The sequence below is a fragment of the Balaenoptera musculus genome, chromosome 6, assembly GCF_009873245.2.
Source record: "Balaenoptera musculus isolate JJ_BM4_2016_0621 chromosome 6, mBalMus1.pri.v3, whole genome shotgun sequence".
NCBI classification, from domain to species: Eukaryota; Metazoa; Chordata; class Mammalia; order Artiodactyla; family Balaenopteridae; genus Balaenoptera; species Balaenoptera musculus.
In genome coordinates this window covers 61150270-61175888 of record NC_045790.1, presented here as the reverse complement: position 1 = coordinate 61175888, position 25619 = coordinate 61150270, and the positions used below count along the sequence as shown (strand labels likewise).

Here is a 25619-nt window from a genome sequence, read left to right as displayed (position 1 = left end):
GCTTAGAACGGTGCCTACATCCTGAGCACTCAGTAAATGTTGGGAATGGATGACATTACGTAGGGAGAGTTTGTAGAAAAGAGAAAAAGACGAAGGACTGAGCCCTAGAAAAGCCTAATATTAGAGGCAGGCAGAAAGGGGAAAACCCAACAGGAAAATGAGGAGGAATAGAAAGGTGGTAAGAGAGCCATGAAACCATGGTGTCATGGAAACCCAGAGAAGAGAGATTTTCAAGGATGAAATGGTCAACAGAGTAAAATCTTGCAGAGAATTGTAGTCAAATGAAGACTGAAATTGTCTGCTCAAGTGGATGGTGAAAATGTCATTAGCGAATTTTTTTTTAATTAATTGATTGATTGATTTTTGGCTGTGTTGGGTCTTTGTTGCTGCACGCGGGCTTTCTCTAGTTGCAGTGAGTGGAGGCTACTCTTCGTTGTGGTGCGTGGGCTTCTCATTGCGGTGGCTTCTCTTGTTGCAGAGCACGGGCTCTAGGTGCGTGGGCTTCAGTAGTTGTGGTGCACGGGCTCAGTAGTTGTGGCACACGGGCTTAGTTGCTCCACGGCATGTGGGATCTTCCCGGACCAGGGCTCAAACCCGTGTCCCCTGCATTGGCAGGTGGATTCTTAACCACTGTGCCACCAGGGAAGTCCTCATTAGTGAGTTTTGCCAGAGATGTTTCTCTGGAACAGCACTGTTCAATATCGTAGCCATTAGCCACACACACAAATTGGACAGAGCAGACAGCGAAGGTTCTATCACTGTAGAAATAGGTGCCATCATAGCGGAAAACTCTACTGGACAGTGCTGCTTTGAAGTGATGGGTTGGGAATAGAGTTAATCCTGAGACTTCAGTTTAGAGTAGAAGTTTAAGACTAAACCGGGTCCCTAGGCCTACAGACAGTTGAATCCGAACCTTTCAGAGCTAATTCACTCTTGAATCCTCAGCACTTGACATAGGCATAAATCCCAGGCATAAAGTAAGTTCTTACAGTGTTCTAATGCAGTAAATTTTTAAATCTTCCCAACCCTAAATCATAAAGTATGTACGGCAGTTTGCTTGAAATTAACTGAAGACAAGTACAAACTAGACCATTGGGCACATCAGCTGGGAAGCTATACCAGTGCCTCCTGATCTGTAAAATGTATTAGTGGCTAAGGAAGCTAGACCCCAAGGAGCATGGGTAAAATTCTGTAATTTGAGTAGCAGCGAGTATGTTAAAAGTGAAACCCTGAATCATGCCTGAGAAAGTTCCACAACCACCGTGGTTCCAGCAGTTGTTACTTTTACTTCTCCAAGTGCCTTTTCCCACCTCCCTCACCACAGCCTGTGGAACCCAGTCTGTGCTGAACTCATTTCCAAGGAGTGTTGTATGAGGTGCCAGTTCTTTTGGGTATTTGTCATTTGGGGGATGAATTCCCTTCCTCTGCTTATAAGTTTCCTAGATCTTTCTAACCTTTTTTTTTTTTTTAACCTCACTGGTAGAGAAATAAACATTGGGCCTAGATACTAAATAATCAATTCACATGAAAAACCTCTCTCCCTGCTCTGGTGTATTCTTTTTTTTTTTTTTAATTAATTTTATTTATTTATTTATTTATTTAGGCTGCGTTGGGTCTTCGTTGCCGCACGCAGGCTTTCTCTAGTTGTGGCGAGCAGGGGCTACTCTTCGTTGTGGTGCACAGGATTCTCACTGCGGTGGCTTCTCTTGTTTCAGAGCATGGGCTCTAGAACGCAGGCTCAGTAGTTGTGGCACACAGGCTTAGTTGCTCCGTGGCATGTGGGATCTTCCTGGACCAGGGCTCAAACCCGTGTCCCCTGCATTGGCAGGCGGATTCTTAACCACTGTGCCACCAAGGAAGCCCCTCTGGTGTATTCTTAAATCAGACTTGCTGATAACTACTGGCCCAGAACAAAGAACAACAACTGTGAGGCCCAGAGTAATCAGTGACTTAAAAAATCCTCTGGCTCTACCTGGGAGAGAATGAAATAATAAGTGTTATTTTTTTTTTTAATTTTACAAGTTACAGTTGTGGCTCATGTGGTTGATGGTTACAGAGATTTTTGGATCCATAGTTTATCTCTTTCTATGGCCGTTTTGGACTGGACATCAAAGAAGCCATCCACCTAAAACATTCCCTTTCGTGGTTTTGTCAAAATATTCACTTACCAAAGGTTACAACTGATTGAAAATGGGATAGAGTTTCTTATAACAAAAGATAATTATGGGATTTGGGGCCTAGAAAGAGCTTAGAGGAAAAAAGTAGCAGCAGTAGTAATAGTAGTTGTTTTTATGATAATTTTTTTTTTTTTTTAATAAATTTGTTTATTTATTTATTTTTGGCTGTGTTGGGTCTTCGTTTCTGTGCGAGGGCTTTCTCCAGTTGTGGCGAGCAGGGGCCACTCTTCATCGCGGTGCGCGGGCCTCTCACCATCGCGGCCTCTTTTGTTGCGGAGCACAGGCTCCAGACGCGCAGGCTCAGTAGTTGTGGCGCACGGGCCCAGTTGCTCCGTGGCATGTGGGATCCTCCCAGACCAGGGCTCGAACCCGTGTCCCCTGCATTGGCAGGCAGGTTCTCAACCACTGCGCCACCAGGGAAGCCCTATGATAATTTTAATAGTAATACTAGCAGCAGTAGTAGTTGTAACAGCTGCTGACGTAGCAAAATGGCATCAGTTTTAAGCATCTACTACATCCAGGTGCTATACTTGATGCCTTACATATATTACCTCATCTAATCCTAACAGCAGCCCTGCAAAGTAGACATATTTTCCCCATCTTACAGGCAAGAAATTGAGACTTAGAGAAGTCACTTGCCTAAGGACACACCGTTAGTAAAACGGCAGAGCTGGATCTGTCTGCCTCTAAAACCTGTGCTCATTCTAGTTCACGACTCAGTCCCCAACCGGTATGGAGAGCTGAGTTTTAAATGGCCTGACCTAAAACTAGATCTCAGTGCTAGGAAAGAACTTTCTACCAATGATTATTGTGTTTTCTTCTGTGAAACCCTCTAAAGTCAAAGTGGGGTATGTTCAAGAAGAAGAAGTAGGTTTTTTTATATTTTTACCCCCATCTGAAGATTTATAGTTCCAAGTTTCAGACCTAAGCCAGGCAAATGGCTGAAGTTTAATCAGCAAGGTCAAGGCTCAAGGGCAGAGTTTTCTTTGACTAAATGGATTTTGAGTTTCAAGCCCAGCCTCAAGCTATAGGGACGTGGTTAACCGTGATGTGTTGGGTCTTCCAAGAGGGATCAGTGGGTATGGACACAAATCACTTCTGACAAAGAAAACCCACTGATGCATTCACTTTAAATGTTTTCAACCACCGCTGACATAAACTTAGGTTTTCCAAAGACTACTTAAGTCAGAACAGATCTAAAGGGTTATGCAAGCCTGGAACTTTTAGAGGAATTGGGACAGCCCCAGAAATCTCTAATTTACTGTAAGTTGGTGGTCACAGCCACTGAAGGAAACCACACTTGTCAAAGAACTCTGGCCTGTGTTTGACCGTGCCCTTAGAGACCATCTGTGACACATCACTAAGCAGATGAATGAACAGTAGAATCAACTTGGTGAGAACTCTGAGGCTTTTTTAGCCCACGGAGTATGGATTTGTGGATAGAATCAGGGATTCTTCTAGTTTAAGTTGACAGTGTCTCCATCTTCAGCTTTAAATCCAATGGCATCCTTGGCCCAAGGATGAGAACGTGTATCCAGAAAATATAGGGGTCCCCTCAAGCTCATTCAAATCCAGGGACTTTTCAGGGCAGGGCAAGCCCTTGTTTTCTCCAAAATGACCAGATTTAAATCAGGAAGATGTTGCTGATGAAAAACTGCACATTCCAAAGAGAAAAATCCCTAGTGCCACATTTGATCTGCCCAAGAGGGATCTTTTTAAATACAAGGTAATTTGGCTGCCTCTCCTGGATTCCAGATCTTTCTTCCTTTTGCACAAAGTGCATCCACTGGCAAAAAGGAGCAGTCGGGAATAAACACTTGTACCTTGGACAGGAGTCACAGCTATTTCTCAACTCAGTGCCCTAAAGGGCAGCTCCCAGAGAGGTCAAGAGACTTGTGATGTAAAAGAAAGTGCATGAAACCTGTTTGGCCAGTGCCTCATTCTTTTGCCTTCACCTGGAATACCCTTGCCCATCCACCCCCATCCCCACTCCTTCACCATCCTTCAAGGCAGTGTAAATTCCTGGCACACGTTAGATGCTCAATAAATGATTGCCTGGGTGAGTAGATGGAGGAAGGGAGGAAGAAAGCAGGTGGAGAGGTACTTGGCACTTGTTTAGGATGGATAGATACATGGATGGGTGGATAAAGCCCTCCATTAGCACCTCGGTTGGTAAACTCTTGCCTTCCTCTTAAGTGTCTCTCTAGCTCATTTCTGTGTGCCACTCATGCAGTTCCTCTCCACTTCCTCACGTTAGAATGACTTGCCATATCTCCCCCCTGGAAAAAGATCATGCTCTCCTCAGTCTTCCACAGCTCTCTAATGAGGCAGAGCTTGTGCTCAGCAGAGAACAGATTCTGACTGGTCAGTCTAGGGACACAGCAGTAACAGCCAACAGGACTAACTGTTTTGGACCAGGGCCCTTGAAGGGAGAAATGGGTGTCTGACTCCTTTTGTGTTGGTGTGTTTTGTCTACAGTGTCACGGCCACAGCCGCCAGCATTGGAGCTGCCGGTGTGCCCCAGGCCGGCCTGGTGACCATGGTGATCGTGCTGAGTGCCGTGGGCCTGCCCACTGAGGATGTCACCCTCATCATCGCTGTCGACTGGCTCCTGTGAGTTGGAATAAACGCATTACCTCTGCCGGATGGGAAGGCAGGCTTCCCAGCCATGCATAATCTGCAGTCTGTCATCATTCTCTCCTCAGATTGCCTAATGAGCCATCTGTTGCTGCTTTAATTTCCCTCTGACCAGGCCATCTGATAACATGCTTAAAAATTAACTCCTCATAACTTCAAGCAGTGATTTTATAAAGCTAGTGATCTCCATTAACTCATTATACCTGGTAATGCTCAAGGTTAGGAGCTGGGTGTGGGATGAGATAAACATAAAATAATAAGGTGACGAAGCTGGGCAAGGCCCCAGACATTCCAAACCCAATAGGCCACCCTAGCCTATCCCAGCCCTGAGTCAGCATCATAGGTTCAGAACCACCTGGTTCAACGTCAGCCCACCTTCCCAAGATCGTCAGCACCATCAGGGCAGTAGCACAAGCAAAGGCTTTGGGATAAGACTAATTTGGATTTGAATCCTGGTTCAGTGTCTTACTGGCTCTTTGACCTTGAGCAAGTTCCTTCACCTCTCTGGGGGCCAGCTGCATTATCTATGAGATGGGAAAGATTTTGTCTAGTTCATGGGGTTGGTATAAGGACTGAGTGAGCTAAAATGAGAGGAGTGTCCAGAACAGTGTCTGGCCGGCAGTATGTGCTCAATTAACAGCAAGTTTAATTGTTATGATTAGAATGAGTTGGACCATTCAGGCCTGAACCAACAATTCATTCTCTCTTTCTCTCACAAAACAACAGACACACACATGCACACAGCTACCTAAGGAACACAGCAGAACATCTGGGTAAGAACATGCCTTTTGTGACCCCCAGGGTTAAAGTCAGAATGAGCCTGGTTCCCGGCTTTAACCCTGATACCCACTCTGTGCAGTGGTCTTCCAGCATCTGGGTGTGGCTCTGTCCCGTGGCCATCAGGGGAGAGTTTGCTCCATATTGAGCCTTCACTTAGAACCAGCCAGCTTTACTGGGAAGTACAGTGCTATGTAGTTTGCAAGTAGCAGCTGAAATAGTAGAAAGGAAAGCAGAAACATTCCATGTGGCTTTGAAGATACTGTCACATCCCAGAAGGCAGAAGCTTCTGCACTTGGGAAGCTGCTATGGGGCCCCCTCAGCAGCCAGCTGGTTCTTCAAGGCCCAACTGAGGTGGCACCTTTCTTGCCAAGATACCCTACCATTGAGGCAAGTGCTTCAATTTTTCTTTCTAGTGGTGATGGTGGATTTGCACTTCTCTCCTTTCCCTGGTTCTTCCTGAAACACCAGTGACCTTCACTTCCAAGACATCCAGAGAAGTCAAAGGCCTGACCTGATCCACGGACAAGAAGACACTAGCTGGTCCACACCAGGGTCTAGTTCAATCCATGTTGTAAATAGCAGGAGGGCACCCAGAATGGACGTGTGTAAGCACGTGCGTAAGCCTTTTCTGTCCTGCAGGTGTAGCTTTCATGGTATTCATGTACACATTTCCTAGCAACAGTGCTCCAGCATCCAGGATGCCTCCTCCACCTACTCGGCTTCCTGCCACCAGCCTCTCCTCTGGGCTGTCTGGGGGTTAACACTGGCTCAGAGTGCCACAAGGAGTAAGCTATTCCCAGGCTGGCTGGGGTTTCTGACCCTGTGCTCAGTGGTGTCCCTGTTGGCTTGCTCATGGAGTGTCCTTGTGTGGGAAGGAAAGGAGCACACCGGGGACACACACACCACCCCTAAAACATCCAAGTTCTCTCATCTTAGCCAAAAGAAGGCTCAGGAACGCCCATAAGAAAGAGGTTGGGTGAAAGACTAATGAATCCTGACCCTCCCTCAGCTCTCCCAAAATATCTGTGAAGATGGTGTTCACATTTCTTTGGGAGAAGAGGGAATTTAGGGAGCTCAGTGCTGAATTCAGCAGATTCACTGTGACTGACGGGAGGACCCAGGGCAGCCTGTATGCTCATTCTGTGCCTTTACAAACCACCTCTGGCCCAGGCCTTTGAAGAGGAGAGCCTCTGGTCAGCCAGCCCTGGGGACAGTACTTTGTGCTTTGCTTAATTTGTAACTGAATTCCTTGGGTCCTTTCCCGTCTCCAACTTGAAGGAAAATGAAATCTGGGCCTCTGTCTGACTCTCCCTGTGTCCTCCCCAGGGATCGGTTCAGGACCATGGTGAATGTCCTCGGCGATGCATTCGGGACCGGCATTGTGGAGAAGCTCTCTAAGAAAGAGCTGGAGCAGATGGATGTTTCATCTGAGGTCAACATCGTGAACCCCTTTGCCTTGGAATCCACGACACTCGACAATGAAGACTTGGACGCCAAGAAGTCCTACGTCAACGGAGGCTTTGCTGTCGACAAGTCCGACACCATCTCATTCACCCAGACCTCACAGTTCTAGGGCCCTGGCTTTGGAAAACTGGGAGTGGTGAAGGACCTCTCCAGGAGAGTCATCTCTTAGCAAATTCAAACATTAAGTAAGGAAAAGAAAAACACTAACGGCCAACTGTACATTTGATTTGATATACAGACCTCTGGATTATTTTCTATATTTGGATTCACAGCTTTTGCTCTCTGGGTTCTGGGATTTGGGGGTGGGGTAAGATGAGAGAAAATTGATTGAAAGGAAAGCTGTATTATCTGGAATTTTTAAATTCTATGGGAGACAGAGTTAGGAAGTATTTAAAGTAGTAACTGTTTTAATTAGGTAATATCAATAGATGTGAAAGAGAAACTGCTTTCTCATGCACAGACCAGTGTTTTGGGTTTTTTAAAAAAATATTGTCATTACTCAGGCTTTCTATTGCCATGGATTTCCTTTGACCTCTCACATTTTTATAGATTATAATGCATCTAAACACCACCCCCTCCGCAAGTTAATGTGCCAAATTGTCCATTTTGAACTCATCTCCAGCCAACTTCAAAGAAACTACTCTGAAAGAAAACAAACCAGCACGGTTCTGCAGTAATTGTTTTAAGATGTATGTGAGGTCTGGGGAGAAGAGAGAAGGGTTCTTTTTTTCAATGTACTGTATTGGGACGCTGGTAACTATTAACCCAGTGTTCAGTATAGAGCTAGATATATATATATAGATATATATATATATAAATATGTATATATTTATTATTTTCATATAGTCTGCCAGACAGAGATCACAATTGAACTGTCAATGTGAAATACAGAGTTCTCCTTGTACTTGAATAACTACGATTTCAATCCAGATCTGCTTTGGGGCTTAATCAGAACCCCTCTCTCATAAGCACAAGAATGAGAAATCATGTTGTTTGATCGTTTCACGTCTGTGTATCAGCCCCAAAGCAGAGATGTTATTCTGGTGATACTCTGAGGTGGCACGGCCCACTCATTTACAACTTCCAGGTTCTACTGCTGGGAGGGAATCCATATCAGCTCTATATAAGACTATATACAAAGTTGTCACTCATATAAGACTGGATGTGTTTTTATCCAACTGGATATGTTTAGTATAATAATTATATTATCCAACTATAATTCTTCCAAAGTCAATTATACCTACTTAAAACGACAGTACTTTGCCCTTTCCTACCCACCAGGCCCAAACAACAATGGCAAGCTACCAGCTAAGTTGTATTTTAATATGGGTTTGATGGACTGAACAAGCCACATTGGCCAGAAAAGCACTGTCCCTACCCTAGATGCTTACAGAGTAAATCCCACAACATGAGACATTGGTATCAGTGGTTCAGGGAAATTCTTCCATTGTATGAAACTTGTCTCCTCCTCCAGGGAAGTTTGTTCTAACTAACTAGTAGTCTAGTAATCTTGGCCCCTGCTCATTAAAATCCATTGCCTGTCATTCTTCTGCTCATTTGTGAAGACAGCGTATTGAAGTCTGTGCTTGGCTCTCATCTTGTAAATAATGCTTAACATATACTTGTGTTTACACCGAGATCCAAAATAGTCCTGTTTCTGCAGTATTGCATAGCCAATTTAAGCCTGTGATTTTATATTTAAGAAATCAGAAACTGTGCCAAAGATCATGGAATAGTAAAACAAAATGCTCAATATTGACCACCTGCACCTGAAATCTACAAGAGGATGATACCAAATGGTCATGTACACATAAAATATGGACCCATGATTCAATGTGAATTTTAACATGCAAATATTGTGTTGTTGTTTAGGAAGTAAATACAAATACAGTTGAATAAGTAATTTATCTTGGGCTGAATGGTTCTACCCCCTTGGCAGGCTGCTCCGATTTGAGGCACTGGAGTTGGCAGAGCCATTCGTGAACTGCAGGTCATCCTTATTTTGGAGTGAGTTTGTAACCAGCCTCTTAACACGCTGTGCTGTTAACTCATAAAAGAGAACAATGTTCCATTTCAGTCTCAATAAACATTTCCATCATTCTTTCTTCCCTGCCTTTTCCTTCCCTAATCTGTTCTTTTATCTCACGCACTCTGATGGGTGTGGGAAGGGAGAGACCTGTTCAGTTGATGATAGTCACACGTGAAACATCTCATTGCCCTAGTAATTCCAGAGACTGCAGGAGGGCACAGGTTGTATCTTACACTCCTTAGCATATCTTGTCCCATACCCCCCAGGGCACAGTACAATACTGAGTAGTATTACTAAAAACAAACTGATATCTCACTGTAGTTTTGATTTGCATTTCTCTAATGATTAATGATGTTGAGCATTCTTTCATGTGTCTGTTGGCAATCTGTATATCTTCTTTGGAGAAATGTCTATTTAGGTCTTCTGCCCATTTTTGGATTGGGTTGTTTGTTTTTTTGATATTGAGCTGCATGAGCTGCTTGTAAATTTTGGAGATTAATCCTTTGTTAGTTGCTTCATTTGCAAATATTTTCTCCCATTCTGAGGGTTGTCTTTTGGTCTTGTTTATGGTTTCCTTTGCTGTGCAAAAGCTTTTAAGTTTCATTAGGTCCCATTTGTTTATTTTTGTTTTTATTTCCATTTCTCTAGGAGGTGGGTCAAAAAGGATCTTTTTGTGATTTATGTCATAGAATGTTCTGCCTATGTTTTCCTCTAAGAGTTTGATAGTGTCTGGCCTTACATTTAGGTCTTTAATCCATATTGAGTTTATTTTTGTGTATGGTGTTAGGGAGTGTTCTAATTTCATTATTTTACATGTAGCTGTCCAGTTTTCCCAGCACCACTTATTGAAGAGGCTGTCTTTTCTCCACTGTATATTCTTGCCTCCTTTATCAAAGATAAGGTGACCATATGTGCGTGGGTTTATCTCTGGGCTTTCTATTCTGTTCCATTGATCTATATTTCTGTTTTTGTGCCAGTACCATACTGTCTTGATTACTGTAGCTTTGTAGTATAGTCTGAAGTCCGGGAGCCTGATTCTTCCAGCTCCGTTTTTCTTTCTCACACCAGTCAGAATGACCATCATCAAAAAATCTACAAACAATAAATACTGGAGGGGGTGTGGAGAAAAGGGAACCCTCTTGCACTATTGGTGGGAATGTAAATTGATACAGCCACTATGGAGAACAGTATGGAGGTTCCTTAAAAAACTAAAAATAGAACTATCATACGACCCAGCAATCCCACTACTGGGCGTATACCCTGAGAAAACCATAATTCAGCAAGAGTCATGTACCACAATGTTCACTGCAGCTCTATTTACAATAGCCAGGACATGGAAGCAACCTAAGTGTCCATCAACAGATGAATGGATAAAGAAGATGTGGCACATATATACAATGGAATATTACTCAGCCATAAAAAGAAACGAAATTGAGTTATTTGTAGTGAGGTGGATGGACCTAGAGTCTGTCATACAGAGTGAAGTAAGTCAGAAAGAGAAAAACAAATACCATATGCTAACACATATATACGGAATCTAAAAAAAAGAAAAATTGGTCATGAGAACCTAGGGGCAAGATGGGAATAAAGACACAGACCTGCTAGAGAATGGACTTGAGGATATGGGGAGGGGGAAGGGTAAGCTGGGACAAAGTGAGAGAGTGGCATGGACATATATACACTACCAAACGTAAAATAGATAGCTAGTGGGAAGCAGCCACATAGTACCGGGAGATCAGCTCGGTGCTTTGTGACCACCTAGAGGGGTGGGATAGGGAGGGTGGGAGGGAGGAAGATGCAAGAGGGAAGAGATATGGGAACATATGTATAACTGATTCACTTTGTTATAAAGCAGAAACTAACACACCATTGTAAAGCAGTTACACTCCAATAAAGATGTTAAAAAAAACCCAAAACAACAGTGATTGCACTCAAGGCTACAGAATCAGTTCAGTTAATTGTCAGGGCTGAGACCATATGACTCAATGAACAAAGGATGTCATCATTCGCCATGTTGAACTCCCCTCATGCAAGGACAAACGACCTTTCACGACAAGGAGTTCTCACCATGAATCCAGAACTTCCAGCAATGACACCTATTACACACAGTCTTTCCTGGAAGTCGTCCCACTAAAATAGGTGTGATATTTACCTCAGTTCAAGATATCATTCTGAATAAGTGCCAGTTCCTGGAGGAAAAGGAACAGGGATATTGATTTTGGGGTGGGAGAAGGGGGGGTGGTTTTCTAAAAATGCTATTTACAAACATAATATTCCAATGACAGGAAATGAGAGCAGACAGCATCTCTTGTTGGCCTAAACAGGAAGTGGTTAACCTTGTCCCAACTCCTGTCAAGAGACCTTAGTTGCCCTGTCACTTTACTGAAGGACTCTGAATTCATTTTTTTCAAACCCTTGAGGTTGAATTATCCAGCATGCACCAGCCTCAGGGACAATCAGGTGACAACCAAGGGGTGGCAGAAAGTAGCAGAAAGGTCATGAGGTTTGGAGGCAGGACAGAGCAGGGTTTGGAAACTGGCTCGGACACTCAGCTTTTCTGAGCCTCAGTGTCCTCAGCAAAAAAAAGGGGGGGGGATGGGGGGAGGGGAATGCTTTCCTCAATAATTGAATGAGATGAGAATAACAACAGCTAACACTTACTGAGTGCTTGTTTTGTGCCAGGCACTGATTTGAAGGGCTTTAAATGCGTTAACTCATTTACTTATGACAACAACATTATGAAATAGATGGTACCACTGACTCCATCTCACATAGATGGACACTGACGCACAAAAAAAGGTTACGTTATTTGCCCAAGTCACTCAGCCAGTAAATGGTAAAACCAGGATTCAAATCCAGGTGCTCTCACTCCAGGGCCCTCAACCTTAACACCACCTACTAATGCCCTTGGAAAGCACTTGATACAGCACCTGGCAAACTGAGGCAGTAAATAAAGGAATAAAAGAGAGAAAAAGAGGGGGCAGGAAGAAGGAAAAACACCTTTACTCCGTTTCTCTCCTGCGATTCCAGGTCTCCCAGAGTTAGTTAGTATGGTCTTTAAAAGACTGTAGGGCTTCCCTGGTGGCGCAGTGGTTGAGAATCCGCCTGCCAATGCAGGGGACACGGGTTCGTGCCCCGGTCCGGGAGGATCCCACATGCCAGGGAGCAACTAGGCCCGTGAGCCACAACTACTGAGCTTGCGTGTCTGGAGCCTGTGCTCCGCAACGGGAGAGGCCGCGACAGTGAGAGGCCCGCGCACCGCGATGAAAAGTGGCCCCCGTTCGCCGCAACTGGAGAAAGCCCTTGCACAGAAACGAAGACCCAACACAGCCATAAATAAATAAATAAATAAATAAATGTATAAAAAAAAAAAAAAGACTGTAGCTCTCCCAAGTCCCTCGACGTTGCCCTTGTCCTGGCCTCCTCTGTGGAAGGACCTAGAATAAACCACCCCACACCCCCACCCAGGCTGAGCAAGACATGCAGTGACATACCTTGGCCGAGCCAAAAGCAGCTCCAACCAGTCACAAACCAAAGACCCATCACATATGTTTCAGCTCTCCTACCTTAGAGCGAACTCCACCTTGCCAGAGGTCTCCCTTCTTCCTCTTCATTTGAAAATCCTAATCCTGGTACCTGAGCCACCTAGCAGCCCCCAATTCCCCACACCATCTCTGGGCAGGCATGGTGGCCCTCAGTGCTGCCATCTCAGAGCTCCTGGAATTAAGATGACACACAAAGCAAACCCTGCCACGGAATATGCTATATTCCTTCTGCCCACAGGGTCTTGGAGAGGCAAAGCTGTGGTCACCACAGGGAGCAAATAAATGAGCCCTGGCAGGTGATTCTCATGGTAAATGATGAGGAGGGTTGATATTATACTATGGGCTACAGGGTACTTTTAAAATAAAGATAAGACAAAAGAAAGAAAAGTATATAAATATACATTTATAAATATAAAAATATGTACTTACGGGGGTGCTGCAGGATCACTCTAAAAATACAGAAGCCCAAGGGGGAAATTTCAGACTGCTGAAGAAGCTCTGACAAGCCAGCCATCCATTTGCACCAGGGTAAAGCGCTTGTCCTAGGCATGACCCTGCTTTTGCCAAATTTCCTAGTTTTGAAGGTGAAACCAAGCACAGGCTCTTTCCTCTGATGATCAAAGTAACTACTGCTTCCCCTAGGCCCCATGTGGAGGGGCCGGGGGAGCAGACCCAAGGAGCAGGAAGATTGCAGCTCCACTCACTGTCAGCAGGGTTCCCACTCCATGGGAAGAGGGGACGGAGTTCTCTCCAAGACCTGCACGTCCCCAAGGAGTGCTGGGGTGTGCCTCCCATTCAGGGAAGGACAGCAGTCCCGTCAGGCGGTACTAGCAGGTTCACTGGTCACACATGGACTAGAGAGCACGTCCTTTCCTCGGGCTGCCTTCAGAGAGGTCAGAGGGCTCCTTTAATGGAACTAATCAAGAACAGCCATGACTATTAGTAAGAGCGGCTAGGTATTCAGGGGCTAGGTGAACTTGCATACATAATCCATCAGCCCTCCCCAATTATGCATTTAAAACCGACCAACTTCTCTTATGTTAAACATATCATGTACACTCTCATTTTTAAAATCTTATTTATAATTCAAGGTCTATAGGCTTCAGCTAACTTTGGGTCAGTCAGGTGACAGTAGGGAAATGGCCTTACTGTATGGTGGCTTTTGCTTGGAGGGCCCAGGCTCCACCAAGGAGATTTTCCCAGGAGCCTCTGTAAACCCAGACCCTGTGAAACATGTTTGTAAAATACGGTCCAGGCTTTGATAGATCTGCAGCTGTGAAAGTCAAGAAAACAGTAATAAACTGAAGCAAGACAGGTGAGGATTTTTATTACATTTAATGACACAGATCTTCCCAAAGTAATCTGAACCCCAATATGTCACAAAATTATTCACATTTTTATATATTCCAAAAGCAAAATCCTGCTGCAATCCTGGCCCCAATGTAACTCCTCAAAACTGAAATAACTCCTTGAGAAATAAAAAGATAAAATAGGAATAACTTAAACAATAGAGTTAGCAGATCAGAAAGTGAGCAAAAGGCAAATTGATTTGCGAAGGAAAAAAGAAAAAAAGACTTTAAAAAAGAATGGGCATTTAAGATCTTATCCCTAAATTGAATTAAGGAGTTATGCTCAAACCATAAAGAAAGAAAAAAAAGGACAATGAGTGTCACAGTGTGTATCTGAACAACAACTGCCACAGGATACCAATTCATTAGAACTGATTTCCTTCAGCTGCTTATATCCTTCCTAAGTGGCCCTTTTCTGAGAACTGTACCATAGTTTCAATGTAATACAGTATTTTTTATTATTGATGACTACTTAGACCTCAAAATAACAAACTGACAACTATAGTTTCAGACACACTGAGAACATACAAGCAGGTGTAATTTAAGCATATCGTCTGTCTTTCAAAGGTGGAATGCTTGTTGTGATATATACCTTTATTAGGCTGAAATTCTTGAGAAGGGGATAAATGAGTTTTGTTTTATTTTGGCTTTTGGACTTATTTTCTCCTTTAATTTTTAATTTTGTTTTCTTAATTTACCTAATGAACCAATTCCTGTGGTCATAATGAGAAAAGAAAATTTGATTCTCACTGAATCTTGTAAAAACTGAAAGGGTTTTAGGGCATGGTAGAGGAAAATGCTCAGGTTATAGCATGAAGGAAAGACAAAGGTTTCCGTTTTCAAGCCCTCTCTTCTCTGGGTCTGTAGACCCATGAAGACAAATGTCCACTTCAATCCATCCCCATCCTCTTCTTGTTCCTCAAACTGGGTAAGCATTTCATAAAGGCACCCTTCTACTAATTTTAAATCTTGTTTTGGCAGTCATTTCTGCCAAACTTAGTGTAGTTATTTCAGAGAAATATTTGAAGAAGGTTTTGTTCCTCATATAAATTTATTTAAGAATTGCTGGAAAAAAGGAGGGGTAGGTGACAGAAGGAGTGGTTTAAACTACAATCAAAAGAAATTAGCCTACTCTTACAAATGTATCATAGAAATTAAACCTTTAAAGCAAGACCTGAATTCTCCAGAAGTAATGCTCCCTCTTCCTAGGTTTTCAGTTGATATCATGTAAATCAAGCCTAACACTAAAAAGCAAACAAACAACCACAAAAAAACAGATTTACCAAAAATGGAAAATCAGGGTGACAGTCTTTTTCTAGAGGATGTATCAGTTTATTCCTCTAGATAGCAGCTTCCTCGAGCTCATGGAAAATGTAAGAGGAAAGGGAAGGAACGGGAAGGGACAGGAAAGGATGGGAAGGAAAAGGAAGGGAAGGGAAGGGAAATAGGTAGAGGTGGGGGAGGGGTGAGGACAAGCGGGAAGGAGGAAAAAATGAGGAAGGAGGGAAAGAAAAGAACTTTCCAAGAACACATCCACTGCCAAAAATGAGGAACACCTGAAAAGGCATCTTGACATTTTCATCAGAATTTTAAGAAGTGCTTTCCAAATGAAAAAGCACCTGCCACCCAATTATTATTTTCGTTTTCAAGCTCAAAACAAACACACAAACAAACTAAAACACAAATTTTCCAGCTTGACAAGAAAACTTGAGCCTCAAACAGCAAACACTTTAATCAATGACTCTTACCTGGGTACAAAAGACTGGGTGGGTACAGGTTTGATTTAAAGGGGGTTAGACACTGGTGATTTGATACGCAGAACAAAAACTGTTGTTCAGTTGGCTTGATGAGTGAGCTCTTCATGATGCTCCTCCAGCTTTCATTCCGTCTCCCCTGTGAAATGTGAAGACACTTCATACACTACATGTGGTACTGAGAAAAAGGCAATCAATAAACACAACCAAGAAGAAGATGATTTCCCTCTATCCAAATCTTGGCACGTAGCTCTACGTGTAGGAAAGAGGCAATGTTAGGTTAGCAAGACAAACACTTGTGTGACCTTGGGCAAGTTACCTGGCCTCTTTGTATACTATTAGGATGATGACAAGCAGAGTATCTACCTCTTAGTGTTACTCTGAGGAGTTAGTACAGTCCTTGGCACATAGTAAATGTGCAGAAACTGCTAGGTGTTATTGAGCCGAACTGTTAAACATGCCCAAATCAATTCTATTCCATGGAACAATTGCTTTTGAGAGTGGAGGGGGTCAGTATAGGATTTGGGGGTGTTCTGAGTCCCCCCATTCTCAAGGCATTTGCAGCCTACTGCAGAGATTCTCAGTGCTAAATGTGCATTAGAATCTCCTGAAGAACCTTTACAGAAATACCGATGCCAGGCACCACCCACAGAGATTCCAATTAAGCTGGTCCAGAGTGGGGCCTGGGCATCAGTATTTTTCAGCACCCCAGGTGATTCTAATGCTCACTGAGGATTGCTGACCCGGGAACTTGCCATGTGATTTGGGTGTATGGCCACTGCCTGTGTGGTCTGTTTGTTAGACTCTGACAGGACCAGGAGCCCCTGGGATGAAGGGAGGTGTGTCATTATCCATGTGCCAATCACCACAAGCCATCAAATGACAAATCCCTCCGAAGCTGGTGAGCAAATCAGAGAGGGAGGGCCTCGAGGCTGGAGCTTGGCATCTGTAGGCTGGTTTGCTTTTTGCTTTGGTTGTAAGGGAGACGAAAGGGCCCCGTGGGAGGAAGTAAAATGGCTCCTGCCTGCCCAGCAGAGACGGTAAGGTTGGAAGCCATAGCAGCCCCTCCCTTTGGAGCTGGAGGCCTAAGGAGCTATGACAGAATCAGAAACCAGCATTTTAATTCATTGTTGTCCTTTTTCTTTCCTTTTCTTGGTTTATTTCCTTTTTGCTATTCTTTAATTTTAGAAAAGTTTTTGTGCTACAGTTCTTGTCTGTGTCTGAGGACGTCTGGGCCTGGGTTCTCTGCCCTCCCTCGAGCTGGGAGCATTACAAGTGGACCAGCTCCCGCTGCAGGCCGGCCATGGCGGTGGCAGCTGGGATCACGGGAGCTGCTCACAGGGATGGGAGGGTCGGTGGGCCAGAGCTGGTGCCATCTGCTCAGTCTCCCATCCCTTTGCAGAGACCTCCCTCCAGTCCTCCACCCTCTTCTTGGGAGAGTTTTCATAAGGAAAACCAACTACAGTACAAGGCTGAAGGAATGAAGTCCTTAGTGGAGGCATGTGGAGGGGCAGAAGGCAGAGGGCCTGAGTCTGCCTGAGGGACCAGGAGGTATCACAGAGGAGGCCTTGTAAGCCTGACCTTGAAAGTGGAATCTCAGTGAGCACACACCAGACGTGGGCAATCAGCTCTTGATAAGGATGGTGACACCGAGGCAATCACACCTCACAGGAGAACTAGGGATAACGGGTGTGTGCGTGTGTGCATGTGCACGCTTATGGGACTTGTTTAATGGTAAAATTCATATAACCTAAAATTCACCATCTTAAAGTATACAAAGGATCATCTGTTTTATACCAAAAGTATCAAGGCCCAAACCATCCTGAGTAAGGAGAAACAGGTGTATTCCAACCCCTTCGACCCATCTCTTCCACACATTCCCTGGTCAGACAATTGGACTTATTGTTTCTGGTCCAAGCATCCCTAACTTAATCCCTAAGTGCTAAGAATCTACTTTTTCATTTCCCCTGAATCTTGAGATCACCAGGAAACCAGGAGAGGGAAAGATGATGAACAGTGAAAGAGCAGAAGTGCAGAAGGGAAGGACAAGCGTTGGTGCTGTAAGCAGGAGAGTCCTTGAGAAAAGCAGGGCAGGGGACATGGAGTGGAAACTCACTGGGTCTTCTGCCGAATGCTCCTCTCTGTTGCTGTCTGCCCAGCCCATAGGCGTGATGGTCCCGTTTTAGCTGCTTGACCTTGCTTGTTTGGATCTTCCCTGGATTCACTGAGACAGCATCATTCTACTAAATGCCCTGTTTGCTTAAGATGAGTCAAAGTCACCTGGGTTCTTTACAACCATGAAAACTTTCACTGACACAGCCCTCCAGGACCCCTGCCTCACCAGGAATCCATGACCCAAATTGGGACAGGAGGAGAATGGTATGGAGAGCTTTCAGAGAAGGCCTTTGAGCGTATTCCAAACCACTGAGTAGGAACTCATGTTACAAAGGAAACCTATTTACTAAGACGGAATTTTTTTTTTCTTACCTTCTCTCTATCCCCTCATGTCAGGGTTCACATATCTGCCGGTTCAGGGCTTTATGTAACTTGATGTTAGCCATGTTGAAATTCAACACAATTTGGCATTTGGTAATTACGTGGGCCACATTCCCTAAGTGGTAATTAAGTGGGCTGTGTTCCGTATAACCACCTAATAAATGCCTAGATGACTATTTTGGCAACTGGAGATTATGTGGCCCAGAAGCCATCCTTTAATCTACCAAGCAGAACGTTCTAAGGTAGAAGCCTGCAAAATGGGAAATTACTGAGCTGTCCTCCACATTCCTCTGTGCTGAAGGCGGGAAGTCCTGGCCAGCCCTGGGCAAGGCGATGTGTGCCCTAAAGCATGAATGACCCTCAAACCAGAATTTCAGGAGCCTGAAGACAGTGAAAACCTAGCACATCATCCCACACTCCTTTACTGTTTAAAAAGATTCGTTAATTATCTTGATGTTGCTAGAATAAGGGACTACATGATACAACACCATAGGACCCTCTGGGGGATGCTCAAGGGCAATGTCCACCGACTCTGCTTAGGTTCCAAAGGGCTCTGCTCCTTCTCCCCAGGGTTCTCCTATCACACACTCCAGTTTTGGAGAACAATGGAATGTAATGGTTAAAAGCATGGTCACTGAAGCCAGATCACCTGGGTTCAGACTGTAGCTGGGCCATTCACTAGCCATGTTACCTTGAGCAAGGCACTTAACCTCTCCTTGCCTCAGTTTCCCTGTGAAATGGAACTGGTGATAATACCTACTTCACAGAGTTGTTGTGATAATTAAATATTAATTCATTTAATACAAGTGAAGTATTCGGGCCAGGTCCTGGCACTCAGGAAGCACTTAATAAGGAAGAGCTATTCTTATGCTGGGCCTGGGTAGGAAGGGAAAGAAGAGAAAACCTGAGAAATGACGACAGCCCACAAAATGACGAACTTCTTACCACACATCTGAATTCAAGAGTTGCCTCATCACCTCATTCAACAGCCTCCCACAAAAAATATTTACTGAGCACCAACCACAGTGGAAGGTCGTCTGACGCAAGGGTGGCGACAGGGTAGTGGGGGGAAGGAAGGCTCTTGTTCAGGGCACACACCTGGCATGTGTGGTTGAGTTCACCTAAGTTAAATGGGATCCCACTGTAATTCTGGCTGTAAAATAGTGAGCAGGACGGCAGAGTCCCTGACCTCGGGAAGGTGTCATTCAAGTAGAAGGAGCAGACTTTTAAGCAATCAACCCACATAAAAATATAACAATGAACTGTGTCATACTTTATGAAAGAAAACTGCAGAGGGCTAAAAAGGTGTACCTCAGAGTGGGAGGGGGTGTCATGGAAAGTCATGAGACCCGAAAGGTAAAGAGAAGTGACCCATACAGGGTCAGGAAGAAGTATTCCAGTCAGAGAGCACATGCAAAGGCCCCACAGTCGGAAGGAGCTTGTGTTTGAGGAGCTGAAAGAGGGACCATTAGGTAAGGGGGTAGGGGGGAGGATACAAGAGGCAAGACTGCTGGCAGACCCGCGTATGTGCTGTCTGAAGGAAGAATGTGGCTCTTATCTCCTCCTCGACTCCTATCCGCCACATTTTCTAGGTACTTTATATTGTAGCAGGAAACTGAAATTATTTTAGCAAATCAACAAGAAGCACTTAAGCTGCTTACTTACATAGGACAGCAGTTTAAAAATATCTCTGTTCATGCACCGGATATTTCTTCACAGGGTAGCTTGGTCTTTCAAGGATATTCTTTACTTCAGAGATGGAGTCTTCCTATATAACAAAAACAAATCCAGCAATTGCATTACTCATAATGTAATACAGATCAAGGATATCTGGATGTGTAGTTTTGCATTTAAGAGGTCTATGAATCCCATATATGCCATATATATTGTGTTCATGATATATGTGTGTACATAGATATTATTTCTTTTCTTCCCCCTCCCTCCCTTTATCTCTCTTTCTCTTTCCTCTTCCTTCTTCTCTCCCACGCCCCCTCCCTCTTCCCTTTCTTCCTTTTATTCTTTTTACATTTTAAAGGGATTCCCTTACTTGAAAAAACTACGAATTAACAAAGCAAAGCAAATGACTTTGCAGACAGGCAGTAAAGTAATCCACGACCCTGGTGATTAGGGTAATCAATATTCATTTAAATGCCAGCATTTAAATAAGTCAAGATGACCAATTCAACTACATGGTATAGTTAAATCCAACCAGAGGGGGCAATGTCAACCTTCCAGTTGAATTTTTTTGAACTGGTGACAGGTCACAGCTAATGGCTGTACATCTGCAGTAGACAAAGTGCTGGGTTTATCTATCTATGGGTCAGAAACACTCCCCTCACCCCCATAAAAGTCAAACAGTGAAAAACACCTTATGAACTTTGAGGGAAACTTTTTTCCATGTTGTGAGCTCATGCAGACCACACACGTCCCTAGATTCTTCCCTGCACAGGGATTCCTGTCCAGAGTGGAAGGAAATGTGCTTCGGGCCAGTTACACTGTGTTCTCTAAGTTCTTTGACAGGACCATGCTCCCTCTTGCTGCAGGACCTCTGCTTGATGCGTGCTGTTCTCCAAAGTAGCTGCTACTCATCACTCAGATTGAAGCTCCACTGTCTCTTCCTCAGGGAAGCCTGCCCTGACTGCCAACCAAGTCAAATACTCCTTTTCATACACTCTCAGGATACCATGTAACCTCCTTGGTGAGCATCACAATTTTACATTTATTTCTGTGGTTACTTGATTAATGTCTGTCTCCCCTGCTAGACTGTGAGACCCAGTTCCCATATTATTTTGTCAGCAAAGATCTAATTCCATCAGAAGCCCTGACCTTGTTTAGGTGTTGCTGAGATCTGTGGGACATCAGACGACTGCAGACCCTTTCGTGGATCTTCTTCCACATGGACTGGGACCCAGGGTGGAACCTGCTCAACAGAGTAAACAGGGTGGAGTATTATGCAGCTGATAAAAAGGACACTTAGAGTGCATAACAATAAGGGTCGATATTTATAACTTAAAGGTGAGAAAAAAAGCAGCAACATGCAAAACAGTGTGCATAGCATGGTTTCAATGTCTTTATTAAACCTAGGTATAGGAAAAGCACTGGGAATAAAAACCACCAAGATGTTAAAAATGGTGTGTGTCAGGGTGTGTCACTCTTTTCTTCTTTGTAATTTACTGTGTATTTTAGATATTTCTCTAAAGAACAAATCCTACTTTTACTTTTAAAACATGTAACCCACCAATTTTTAATACAAAATTTAATCCCAAATGTTTTCCACCACGGGGTATTTTATGTGTCATTTACTTTAGGCCACCCAGACCCAAACTAAACCACAGATCTTACAGTGTCTTTCAGTTCCTCAAACAGGCTGAATTTTCTCCCTTCCATAGGCACTTGCCAGCGCTGCTCCCTCGGGTAGAATGCTGCCACCCCCAACCCCCATCCCCGCTCATGTTGAGTCCTACCCACCTTCAGAGTTCAATTCAGTTATTGATTTCTCAGGAAGATCCTTCCTGAGCCCCTTCCTGTAGAGCAGTGGTCCCCAACCTTTTTGGCACTAGGGACCGGTTTTGTGGAAGACACTTTTTGGCACCGGGGTGGGGCGGGGGGGAGTTCAGGCGGTAATGCGAGCGACACGGAGCAGCAGATGAAGCTTCGCGTGCTCGCCTGCCACTCACCTCCTGCTGTGAGGCCCAGTTCCTAACTGGTACGGACTGGTACCGGTCCACGGCCCTGGGGGGTTGGGGACCCCCGCTGTAGAGGAAGTCGGCTTCCCTATTTCATGCACTTGGAATCCATTCACCCCTCATTCATAGCACTTCCCCCAGTGGACATTTTGTCATTATTTGGCTAATGTCTGTCTCTCCTCCTAGACTGAAATTGGGACTGAGCCTCTTGGGCTAATAGCTCATCTCAGGGCTTTGAATACCACAGTAGGAATTTAATACATATTTCTTGAGTGATTGAATTCATCCATTCATTCATTCATTTTGGGGAGGGAAGTGAGTACCAATTCTTAAGTTGAGGCAGAATTTGCAGTTTGATTATGAAAAGCACAGATATTGTTTTCTTAAAATGCCTAAAAATTTTAGCAATTTGGATAAAATCGTTCTCTTTAACTAATATACAGTAAACACTGGAAATGACAGAAACATGTGAGAATCAATCCAGTTGTTGTTATGGCCACCACACTAATGAGTCCCTGTGTAGTTGCCCCTCTGCTCGGTTTGAGACCCACATCCAGGCCACCCATCCTGGCTCCCTGTAATGAGCATGTACCCTCTGGTTTCCAGGGAAACAAGCAAGAGAATGACTGGATCTACACAAATCCATTACCAACCCAGGAAAATGACTCACAGCAAATGAATGAACCACCTAAAGCACTGCCCATGTTTAAGAAAAGGCAAGACACATCATTTTTACAATCCTCTAAGAATTTTTAAGATGAAGAAATAGAAATATTTTGAAGCTATAAATAAAATTGGCATTTAAAAATAGCCACCAAATGGACACTGCAAATGCTTTTTCATTGGTCTTGAGTAATCAGTGCCAGAATTATCCATACACTTGTTACCCTTATTACTATATACAATCAACACTATATTTGAAGACCTCTGAGAATGATGAGTCAACAGGCAAGAGCAGTGCTCTGCCTTGATTACGGCCTTCTCCTTGTGCAGTGGGATGACTGCGGATGGATGCTGAACTGAGGATGGATGCTGAAGGGATGTGACTCCATCCAGACACTGGAGCTAGGGAACCGGCTTGAGAGTGTTTCTCCCACGTTTGGGACTACCATTTCCCATGCTGCTAGTTAAAAGGGTTTTCCACTTCCTCCATTAAAACCTTGGGCTGACTCTCACTCCAAACCTTGCCTCCCATCTCATCCTTGCAAACTTGGCCCTTGCTGATTTCAGTATTAAGTCAGCAGAAACTCAAAAGGTATTTCTCATGCACTTCTGTGATCTGAGCAGAGGGAGACTTGTCCCAGTGGCTCATGTGAAAAGAACGGTGAGTGAGGCAGAGCCTAAGCACTGGTAGTGAAACTATGCCCCTCACGGTTGACTACCAGAAATTCTTGAGCTTGACTTACAGAAGATAAGGAAACAGCTTGATAAAAACCCCTCTTCTTACAAACCGCCTTTACTGATTAAGCTTGCTTTAGTTGTTTTTATTCTTTTTTCCCTTCTTTATTTGCATACCCTCCAAGCTTCACATAGCCTAGGGTAATATATCACAAGACTTCTTAACCGCCCCTATAGATAAATAGATAAAGCCTCCGACATCACAGGTCACTATAGTAATGGTGGGCTTAAGTTGTTTTACAAGAACGTGAAGTTGGATCCTGTCTAGTTCAAGCTGGCTAAGACTGGTTGGGATAACTGACCCTAAAACTGTGTCTGCACAGTTATCTGATGAACAGTTTTTTGACATCAGAGGGCCAAAAACTCCACCCTGAGGTCATGCTAAGTACCTCCATTTTTGAACATGCATCCCATGAAGAAGCATGTAACCCAGATATGCCTGGGCAAGGTACCAATTACTTCACCTTTTCTCTACCTCCAATCCCATTTCCCCATGCCTAAGACCACCCTGCTTTTTTATCCCATAAATATCTCAAGCCCCTTGCCTTTGGGGAGGTGGATCTGAGACTTGTTCTCCCATCTCCTTACTTGGCTGCGTTGTGAATAAACTTTCTCTGCACCTCAGCATTTGGCTAGCTGTGCATAGGGCAAACGAACCTGGTTCGATAACAGTAACACCTAGTGTTCCAAGGGCTACCTCTGTGAGGTCAATGGGGAATGGATTCTTCCACAGGGGCTACACTGAGGTCAGTGAGGAATGGATTCTTCCCCAAGGATACAAACGGATATCCTTTACTCAAAACAGCTGCCTTAAAAATATTATCTTCAGTGCCACTTCCCTGGAGGTTAAGGTGACAAGCTATCCTGGGTGCCTGGAACTAAGAGGTTTCCCACAGTGCAGGACTTTCAGCGCTATAACCAGGACAGTCTTGGGCAAACCAGATAGAATTTGTGTGACCATGTTATACTTTGTCACCTTATTTACAAATTCATAGTTTGATTAGTTCCAAACTTATCAGTTTAGAGTGACTTTGGACACAGAATTTGCTGACTTATCAGAGATAAATGATTAAAACTCTGGTCTGCAGCCAGAGTCATCATTCTACAGTCAACTGTGCTAATTCCTGTGAATGACTAGCAAAAGCTCCCCACTGCCTTCCAACTGAGCCCAAATTCCTTAGCTTGGTTTCCACAGTCCCCCTCAGACTCTCAGCCTTGGCACCCACTACTCCCCAAGGCTGCTCTAACTTCTAGAAGCTGATAGCACCCCCTGCCTTCTCACCTCCCATCCCTCCCCTCCATTAACTATCACAATCCAATCCCCTCCCCTCTGGGCCCCCATGAAAATGCCACCCCCTCCATAAAACATTCTAGAGTACTTTCCTTCTCCTTTATACTCTGATAGCATTTGGGCTGTACTGTTCTCAAAGTTCTGCCTTGTAGAAAACTGTGTACATTTTTTTTTAACATCCTCTGCAAGTTCTCAGAGATCAGAAGAAATGTCTTAAATGTTATCATTTCTATTCCAGGACTAGCAGGTTAACTATCAATCCTGTTTTTCTTCTGAGGCACTGTTTTTTTCCCTTGTGTCAGCAAGTATTTATTGAATGTCTACTAAGTGCCATGAATTGGTAACTGATTCTTCATGTGTCTTTTTTTTAAAATTGAGGTATAATTGGTGAGGCACATTTTTAACCACAGATATTCTGCATTCCCCTCCACACACCCAGTACTAATCTCAAGGATTCTGACTCAATATGAGGCAATTCTTCAGTGAGCCAGAGTTGAGAATTACTGTCCTGCTGCATAAAGATACTCAGGAAAGACTGGTTGAACGAATGCATAAACCATCTAACAAATTTATTTAAAAAGAAACAAGGCCTTCCTAGATTTCCTTCCTAATGGAATTAACCTCCTCCTGCTCTGCCTTTCCCCTACATTTCGATTATACTTCTGTTAAGTGCACATCATAATCCATCTCACATTTAGTGACATGGGGGTATGCCTGCCACCCCGTCTAGCGTGTGAGCCACTGGGAAGCAAGGACGTGTCACGATCACATACACTGCACATAATAGGTTCTCAATAAATGGATGCTCAATTCAGTCCCTCAGAAAAGCTTGCTATGCTGCTTATAAGGAGTTTGGGTGATGTACGGAAACAAGGCACATGGGCAAAATCCATGAGCTTCTTCCAGTTCTGGCAGCAAAGAAGCACTGTGGGCTGCAAGAGGATGGATCTTTGATCACTAAACCCCTTTTACAGATGAGGAAACTAAGGTCTAAAAGGCTGAGTACTTGTGTG

General features: G+C 44.0%; 2 protein-coding genes across 7 annotated transcripts in view; one reads left to right on the top strand and one right to left on the bottom strand.

Annotated features, from left to right (window-relative positions):
• The window catches only part of SLC1A1 (solute carrier family 1 member 1), a 75116-nt gene extending 65953 nt beyond the window's left edge, over positions 1 to 9163 (top strand). Inside the window, exons 11-12 of the mRNA XM_036856018.1 lie at positions 4656 to 4790; positions 6921 to 9163. Coding sequence (XP_036711913.1) covers positions 4656 to 4790; positions 6921 to 7167 — 382 coding nt within the window. The 3' untranslated portion in view covers positions 7168 to 9163. The remainder of the gene's footprint in view (positions 1 to 4655; positions 4791 to 6920) is intronic.
• Positions 9164 to 15426: 6263 nt separating this feature from the next.
• SPATA6L (spermatogenesis associated 6 like) overlaps positions 15427 to 25619 on the bottom strand; it is a 58748-nt gene continuing 48555 nt past the window's right edge. For all 6 annotated transcript variants that reach the window (XM_036856412.1, XM_036856408.1, XM_036856410.1 and 3 more), the window contains 3 exons: positions 21058 to 21151; positions 19897 to 19999; positions 15427 to 15874 (listed from right to left, as the gene is read on the bottom strand). In XM_036856412.1, the coding sequence (XP_036712307.1) occupies positions 19910 to 19999; positions 21058 to 21151 (184 nt within the window). In that variant the 3' untranslated portion in view covers positions 15427 to 15874; positions 19897 to 19909. The remainder of the gene's footprint in view (positions 15875 to 19896; positions 20000 to 21057; positions 21152 to 25619) is intronic.